Source organism: Teleopsis dalmanni, chromosome 2 (assembly GCF_002237135.1).
Source record: "Teleopsis dalmanni isolate 2A chromosome 2, ASM223713v2, whole genome shotgun sequence".
NCBI lineage: Eukaryota > Metazoa > Arthropoda > Insecta > Diptera > Diopsidae > Teleopsis > Teleopsis dalmanni.
The window spans coordinates 146,745,271-146,754,903 of record NC_051847.1 but is presented as its reverse complement, the minus strand read 5'-3'; the positions used below and the strand labels follow the sequence as shown (position 1 = coordinate 146,754,903).

The 9,633-nt window shown below is 25.4% G+C and overlaps 2 protein-coding genes across 2 annotated transcripts; both read left to right on the top strand.

Annotated features, from left to right (window-relative positions):
• The first annotated feature begins 1,221 nt into the window (after positions 1 to 1,221).
• On the top strand, positions 1,222 to 4,836 carry LOC119683591 (nucleolar protein dao-5-like). The gene is made up of 2 exons (XM_038097363.1): positions 1,222 to 1,796; positions 4,000 to 4,836. Exons 1-2 carry the CDS (start codon positions 1,430 to 1,432, stop codon positions 4,245 to 4,247), a joined length of 615 nt encoding a protein of 204 aa, XP_037953291.1. The 5' UTR covers positions 1,222 to 1,429; the 3' UTR covers positions 4,248 to 4,836.
• Positions 4,837 to 8,047: 3,211 nt separating this feature from the next.
• On the top strand, positions 8,048 to 9,108 carry LOC119681984. The gene is made up of 2 exons (XM_038095306.1): positions 8,048 to 8,673; positions 8,733 to 9,108. The coding sequence occupies exons 1-2, from the start codon at positions 8,136 to 8,138 to the stop codon at positions 8,960 to 8,962; spliced, it is 768 nt and encodes a 255-aa protein (XP_037951234.1). The 5' UTR covers positions 8,048 to 8,135; the 3' UTR covers positions 8,963 to 9,108.
• Positions 9,109 to 9,633: the final 525 nt, after the last annotated feature.

Below are 9,633 nucleotides of genomic sequence, written 5' to 3'. Positions count from 1 at the left end.
AATGTGTTGACTTCGAGTTAACAATTGAAGACATGCTAAATAAGCAATATTTAACACTGTTTAAATTTTCTTGAAATTGTCTTATAACTGTTTGCTTTTATTTTAATGAATTGTTTTTGTATTTATTCATATATTGCATTTTTGAATGAACACAGAAATGAAAAATTCCTTAATAAATAATTAAGTCATTTTCACAACTTTTATTAAAAATATTACTTTAATAAATTGTTATTTAACACACAAATTTATAAAAATGTTTTTTTTTTTATTAAAAAGAAATAATAAAAAATCACACTTTTTAAATTGTATTAAATATTTGGGTTATATTAATTTTTATACAAAATTATTTATATTACAGATATTTCGATCTACTTCGTAAATCATCTTCAGTGTATAATAAAGAAAGAAGGAAATTACATATTTAAATACATGTTAATAAACATATAAACATATATCCAAAACAAAAAACCAAATTTGACAAATATTTTTGTATTTCAATGTTTAACATTTTTAACGTTTAAATTTATTTAGTCAAAAGCAAAAACATAAATTCAAAAAACAAAATTTGAAATTAAAATCAAAAAAGGAAAGTTTTTTAAATGAACAAACAATGGTGTGCTTATATATGTATATCATCGTCTATATCATGCTTTACATTAATTAGTTACATTTACATATATGTAAATTCAGAAAGAAATATCAACTTTACATAAACTCAACTTATGTTCAAAATATATCTTCATATTTAATTTTATTTGTGTATATAAAATTTAAATTCTAATAAAAATCAAATAAGAAAACATAAATACTCAATGAAATGGAATATAATATATAATATAATACATATATAAAAAAAATTCAGTTTTATTTTATATTTTATATAGGTGCACAATATTATTGGCACTTGCATTTGTTTATATATTTAATATATTGATATTATTAATTGTAAATATTAATTTATACATATTAAAAAACAAAATAGTAAGAAAAATTTTTGAAAATTTGTTATAATTCATTATAGACTTAAAAAAATACATTAATCTCTCTACAATTAATTAATATTTAATTGCAAAAAAAATAACCACTGTAACATACGCATTGCATAAACATACCAATTATGCACAATTGCGCCAAATCCATTTCAGATACTAAAAATTGTGTGTGTTGGCAGCACTGAAACATAATTTTTTACCCTCATCAAAACGAACGAAGAGAAACGACGCCAACTAAAAGTGAAAATTTATTTCGCTTTCAAGTTTCGGTATAGCAAGTTGAGTGCGGAAGTTGATAGTGGCTTTTCGCGATTAATTTTAAAGCATTAATTAAGAATTGAGTACACTAAATAAGCATAATTTTACGGTTTAAATAAAAAGAACGTTGATAAAACTTTTTCAATAGCGATATAAGTAAATATTTTGAAAAAATAAAAATGGATAAAAGAGAAAATGACTCTGACAATAGCGAGTTGGTACCCGCACCAAAGAAACGCGGGCGTCCAGCAAATCCTCATAAAGCGGTAACTAAAAAGCCACCAAGCGGCCGCGGCCGTGGTAGGCCACCCGTAAAAAAGGTCGCTCGTTCTTCTGATGAAGATGGCGGAATAGCCAACGGTGGCGACGTTTCGCCAGCCCCCCGTGGCAGGCCGCGCAAGGATGCAAAAGGACGCGGCCGTCCGAAAAAGGTTGTTACCAACGATGAAGACGATGACGCCGAACAAGATGGCGATGTGCAAAAAAAAGTAAGCAAGAAGGCACCGAAAAAGTCTGCTACAAAAAAAGCCGATAGCGAAGATGAGAGTAAGTAAAAATTTTGTTTTGTTTCTTAATTCGGAATTAAATATTTTGCAATATTTTCTTTGTAGTTTTTTAAATTATTTTTTAATGTGTTATTTAAAAGGCAGCAAAACTTTTTAGTGCAAAAATTAATACAAATTATTAAATTGGTTTAGATTTTTTTTGTCTTTTAATTTTTTTTTTTTTAATCAAAGTTTTTCTTGTGCGAGGGAAACAATAAAAAATTTTTCTTTAGTATTAAACTTTGAAAGCATAATCTATATGTTTTGTGTGTGTGTTAGATATATTCATATGGTATATATATATATTCCGTGATAAATCTATATATGTACAAGTTTATCATATATAACAAGTATATTTATGTCTTATAAATATATAACATATGTATATAAATATATCATTATATTTTATATGATTATTATATACTTACATATATATAAATGTAATATATATATATATATATACAATATGTGTATAAATTTATTAAATATAATATATATAAATAAATTAAATATAATATATATAAATAAATTAAATATAATATATATAAATAAATTAATAATAATTATATAAATAAATAAATTAATATGTATATAAATAATAAATTAAATATAATATATATAAATAAATTAAATATAATATATATAAATAAATTAAATATAATATATATAAATAAATTAAATATAATATGTATAAATAAATTAAATGTAATATATATAAATAAATGATCATGTGTTTTTATTTATTTATATTATATATATATATGTTAGGTATGTAATATATATAAATAAGTATAATATATATATAAATATATGTGTTATATGTAAGATATAGAAATGTATATGTTATGTATAATATATATGCAACATATATGTTTTATATATATATTATAAATAATAATAACATTATACAATAATAAAACAATATAGTATATAAGATATTGTACACAATATACATACGTGCTATATAAATATATACATATGTTATATACATATATGTTCATATATATGATATACTTATACATATGTTCACATATATGATATACTTATACATATGTTCACATATATAATATATTTATATATATGTTCACATTTATAATATATTTATATATATGTACACATGTATAATATATTTATATATATGTTCACATATATAAGATATTTATATATTTGTTCACATATAAAAGATATTAATACATATGTTCACATATATAATATATTTATACATATGTTCACATATATAATATATTTATACATATGTTCACATATATAATATATTTATATATATGTTTACATATATATTTATATATATGTTCACATATATAATATATTTATATATATGTTTACATATATATTTATATATATGTTTACATATATATTTATATATATGTTTACATATATATTTATATATATGTTCACATATATAATATATTTATATATATGTTCACATATATAATATATTTATATATATGTTCACATATATAATATATTTATATATATGTTCACATATATAATATATTTATATATATGTTTACATATATAAAATATTTATATATATGTTCACATATATAATATATTTATATATATGTTCACATATATAATATATTTATATATATGTTCACATATATAATATGTTTATATATATGTTCACATATATAATATATTTATATATATGTTCACATATATAATATATTTATATATATGTTCACATATATAATATATTTATATATATGTTCACATATATAATATATTTATACATATGTTCACATATATAATATATTTATATATATGTTCACATATATAATATATTTATATATGTTCACATTTATAATATATTTATATATATATGTTCACATATATAAGATATTTATATATTTGTTCACATATAAAAGATATTTATACATATGTTCACATATATTATATATTTATACATATGTCCACATATATATATATATATATATATATATAAAGTCAAATTTCCATAACTCGAATTCCATTTTACAAAGAAAAGGTTCTCTCTAAACTAAACCCTGTTGCTCTCATTTTAGTTCGAGTTATGGAAGTTTATCTGTATATTCATACGTATGTATGTAGTATGTAATCAATATTTTTTTTATTGCTCTCTTTTATACTGTTAGTAGATATAGATACTGCAGTAGATATAAAATATATATATTCTTTATTTATGGTTTCTATTTTATTTATAGATGACGACAGTGAAGTCGAATCACGTCCATCTGCACGACCTGCACCAAGCCGTGGACGTCCAAAGAAAGAAGACTCTAAAAAGAAGGTCGAAACACCCAATGGTAAAAAACGCGGTCGTCCATCTAAGAATGGAAAAGAATCAGGTTCTCCAGAGAGTAAGAAGGCAACACCAGCCGATAAAAATGATATGGCTGATGATTTATCAGTAGAGTCTGAGGAGCACGAGTCAATACCAGACTCTGAATAATTTTCAATATTTTTAAAATATTTTAGATTTTAAGTAAAAATAAATAAGTTTAAAATATCATATGTTCTCTAGTTGAGAAAAAATGTAAAATACAAAATGATATAATTAAGTTTAACTACATAACACACATCTGTATGTAAAACTTAAAAATTATTGTAAGAAATATTAAAACAAATAAGACAGACATCACTTGTATGACACCACCCACCATGCGCGCCAGCTTTACAACAACTTGCGGCTTCCTAAAATTTTCAATATAGCTAAAAAATTTTAAACAATGACGGAGGGACCTATAGCATTCCTACGATTTTCATAAATATAATGACTATGATTTTTGTTATGGTATTAGATCTTAAGAAAAAATAATGGTGTGGTATTAAAATTTTTATTTTAATTTTTTTTTTCTTTAATCATTTAAAGGCATTGTTTTTTTTTAAGTAGTAGTGAGTCTGCTTACTCTGCAAACTAATTATAAATTGATTGATGTAAAAAAATACCCTCAAACATTCAAAAAATGTATTAGTATTAGTTTCAATATTAAAACAATTCATGTATTATTGCAAGAATTTCAATAAAATTACATTCAAATAAAAATAACTGATCAGATTGTTATTTATTTCCATAGAAAAGTCATCAATCGGAAACTGCAATGTGAGCAAACTCAGCATTTCGGAAGTGAACCGATATTTTACGCAGATTTCAGGAAATTGTGGGGAGAAATAAGAATTTTGTTGCTTTTTTAAATGTTGATCTACTATTGGACTTCGAAACGAACTTCAGATTTTTTATCCTTCAAGTTTGCTGATAGAACAAGAGGGGTGAGCAAAAAATCGCCTTCACATAAATGCAATAATATTTGTTATTGTTTATATTCATTGTATATGCTTTTGGAGAAGTACTTAAGTACAAGAAATATGTAATCGTTGATGCTGGCGGAATAGATGGCTTCTCATATATTCAGTAATTAAACCAAAAAAGTTTTGGTAAAGTTCGTTTCGAAAGAAATGGATTAGATATAAAACAGAAAAACTTTAAATTTCTATTCTAAGATATATTAGGTCTGTTCTACGAGCTACTCGTAGTAAAACAAAAGTAAAATTTGCACGTTAATTTGCTAGTGGAGTGTTACTCAAAGTTACTACGAATAACTCGTGGAACAGACATATTATGTTGAGGCTAATTGAGTCAGTGCACTTGAGCACTTTTACTCTACATTAACTGCTAGGTTTCTTCATAACCCCTCTCTAGGCCTTGACTGGATTATTGTTTATCACTTCATTAAACTAAGCAATAATTGACCTCAGATCTGTATACCTTACCGAGGAGCCTGTAACCATTCTGAGATTCAAAAACGCGGTGTTGGTAAACCTGTCAGTATTCGTAAATAATTTCAGGGCTCTATCCTTTATGTATTTTCGATCGGATCAATCTTGAGTTCCTTGACGATGTAAGATGTAGTAATTATATATTTTTCTAGTACTTATTTATTTATATTAGATGTAAATACAATCTTAATTATGACAACTTCATGCAGGACATGTCAGCATTGTGAGTAAAGTTAGATGGTTAGACCTAGCACAGTAAACATAAAAGAATTATAAAACGAATATATGGGTTAGGATGAGGTGTATAGGTAGAGAGGAGGTGAAAAAAGGGATTGTGTAAGATTGAGGACGAAAAACACAAGTGTCTTAGCTTCCAGCATAACGTCATACGGCGACAATAAACGAGCTTTTAGGCAAACAACTAATAGAATACGTAGCGTGAATGTCTCTGATTGAGAATATGCTAATATTAGACATAGATAGAATGTCCCGCACCAGTATATACGATTTGGCTCAAATAAAAATTTGTCTCAGACAGTCACAAAGAATGTAAGTAGATGTTGGTTTCTTCTTTCATGTGGGAACAGCATTTTGTCAATTTAGACAAATGCGTCTTGCAATAAATATATAGTAGTTGTAGCTCCACTGAGGTCAACATTTAAATAGGATCATTAAGCCATTAATTGTGTTGATGAGTTATAGCTGCTTCTTAAGAAAATTTACCTGGCTTTGTTTTTCTTTTGATCGGTAATAGTAAATAGTGGTTGTACGCTAGTGGTAACGGGTTAACACCCCTGGAACAAAATAGTAGAAGTAGATTAAATATTATGCACGTAGAAAATTGTTGCTTATCAATAAAGTTAGAAGAATTCAAGCGATTGCACGAAGGTTTGGCTATGTCTGTTTTGTTATACTGCGATCATGAAAGATTTTACTATAAAACAGATACAGATTGCATTGTTTTTCCACTGTCGATCAAATGAAGCACAACTAGAGGAAGAACAAAAGCTGTTTTGTTGATTTTTTTCGGACAAAAGAGAATTTAGTGAAATACGGTTTATTATTTTAACGATAATGTTACCTACAAATTATCTCGTTAAAACAATAAAAGAGTAATATAAGGAGTAATAATTAATAAATTTAAGTTTTCCAATTATGTAAATAAGTAGTTTGTATATTTAAGGTTTTTCAATTGCAAACGGAGTAAGCAACTGTATAATCTAAAATATGTTGGTGTAACCTATATTGTTTTATAACCACTGTGTGGATGTAGATTCTCCAAAAGACATAGAAGACAACTCTGGAACTGTCGATTCTTACTTTGTACCCCCCTTAGATTTCAAACTGTTATTATTGTTTTGAATAAAAATTTAATACTGTTTACAAGAAAAGTTTTTTGGGTACGTCCAGGGCCCCTAATTTCGTTTGTGGTTTTTTGCAAGATATTTTATGCATAATTTAATAAAACCTCAAATTTATTTTTTAGCTTATAAGTATATATACATATATATGTATATGTACTTCAACATTAAAAATGGTAAGAGAGTTCTAAGATATGTCAGCAGAATGCCTTTTGCCCAAGTAGAAACTTGTTAATTGTTTAAAAGTGATTTACAAGCACATTGGTATGCTCTATTGGAATCTTCTGCGTTTATTTATTTTAATTTTAGTGACTCTGATTAAACACATAGATAGATGGCCACTGATATATATATATATATATATATAGGGTATTTGAATGCTGTTTAGTAGGAGATCTTTAGTAGATGTAATTGATCAAGATCCACAAAAAAGAGGGCTTCAAAAGTGTTTAGTTGTCGTCGTGCATGAGCTGGGCAAAGACAGAGCAAATGAGAGGCACTTTTTTCGTTTTGCCCACAGCTGCAACAATTGTGCAACAATAGATTCAATAATCTAGCATTGGTTCCCATCTAGCAGTGACCTGTAAGTAAACCTACAATAAGACTGATCTCTATGAGGTATCTCAATAAGAATATTGGATTTCCTATTAGCGGAAAGTGGCTAGATTGTATACAGATACCTATATATCGTTGCGTCCTCCCATCTTTTATTAAAAAGGGTTAAAATAAATAGATAATGAAAATTATATTGTTAAAAAGAATAAATAATGTAATTCAATAAATGTGAAAGCAAACGTTTTTCCTTTGCTTTTTCGCTTAGGTTAATTGCAAATGTTGGACTGAAAGAAATATAGTAGCAGCAGGTTTATTTACTTTAAAATTAATTAATAAAATTGAGGATAGCTTTAGTTTTGATGACTAAAGAAGTGGTTGATGCTGGTCACCTCAACAGTTATGCTTCTCTTTTTCTTTTCCAAATGTTTTGTTTACAAAATACCGGCAAATATAATAATGCCATTTTGACATATGAGTGAGAGAGAGGGTCATACATATACGAAATATTGACAAACTGTCAAATGAAATAATAAACAGAATACAAATATTTTTTTATATATTTTGCTTGTGTAAATTTAATAATTCCAGATAATTATTTGAAACAATAATATAAATATTCATCAAATATATGCAATAAGACAAGAAAGATGCGTACGAATCGGTTCACATTACAGCAACGTTTATTAATATTGAAAACATTTTATGAATCGAAATTGTCAATGGTGAAGACATTACGAGCTTTAAAATCCAGTGACCTTTTTGCTAAAACAAGTGTACCAAGTATTAATGCAATACGCCAGTTGGTAAAAAAATTTGAGCAAACTGGTCAATTATCAGATATGCCCAGATCAGGACGTTCACGTTCAGCACGCACACAGGAAAATATCAATAAAGTTCGCGAAAGTTTACACAATAAACCTGATATATCGGTTCGATGTCGCGCTCTGGAGTTAGGCATGAATCGCACAACAATGTGCACAATACTCAAAAAGGATCTTAAATGGGAGGGTAACTATGACGATGAAGTGGAGGATAGTGAAGATGTCAGCAATAACAGTGACAATGACAGCGTTGAGTTTGTATTAAATAAAATACAACCACAACAGATTATAAAAAATAACATTGATGACGCTTCCATAATTACTACATCTACAACATTATTGGAACAAGATGATGCAATTAATGGTATATATAATAATAAATATTTCCCAATTTTCTTTTATATTTATATTATTACTTTTCAGAGTTCAATGTCAATGAAATATCACACAATGACAGCTTAGATTGCCAAACGGAGGTGTTACCACCACTTTCAAGTGATTTGCTAGGTGGTGTGAATTACAATAAAGCAATCTCGTATACCCCACTTGATACGGGTAATGATGAAGGTGTATTTGATGTGATATTAGATAATAACAATGATGCATTTAATAATAATGCAATTGATGGTTGTAATAAAAATAAAGAAAGTTAACTATTCCTAGATAAGACCATTCAGAATCTTTAGATTTAAAGTTTACATAAGTAAATTTAATGATAAATATTGATTGAATTGTATCTAACACTACTATACTGTTTTAAGTGATATAACTAAAATTACTAATACATCACGCGATTCGTGTAAATATGGTATTTCATTAATAATAATTAATAATTATATAATTAATGATAACTAATAATTATATTAAAATAATTAGTAATAATTATATTACAATAATTTATAATAATTATTAAAACATATGTGTTAATAATATAAATATATATAGCACACAAATATATTGTATCTTAAAAATTTGTTATTTAGTTAATAGTGGTAACAAAAATTGCTTTTTATTAAAAATATAATTTAAAATCAATTTTGTTTATTATTTTATATACTACTACCTAATAATTGTTTATTTTTGTAATAATAAAACATTGATACAAATTCATTTTTAAAATATCTTTTGGCAGCTATGTTTGTTAAGTTAAACATAAGTATTTTCTATTACTATTATTATTATTTATATTATATGATTTAAAATATATATTGATTATTTATATTACATTATTTTTATTACACACATTGTTTATAATTCTATTACTATTATAATACATATTATTTATATTCTATTACTATTATCTTTCACTACTTTTTTATAACTT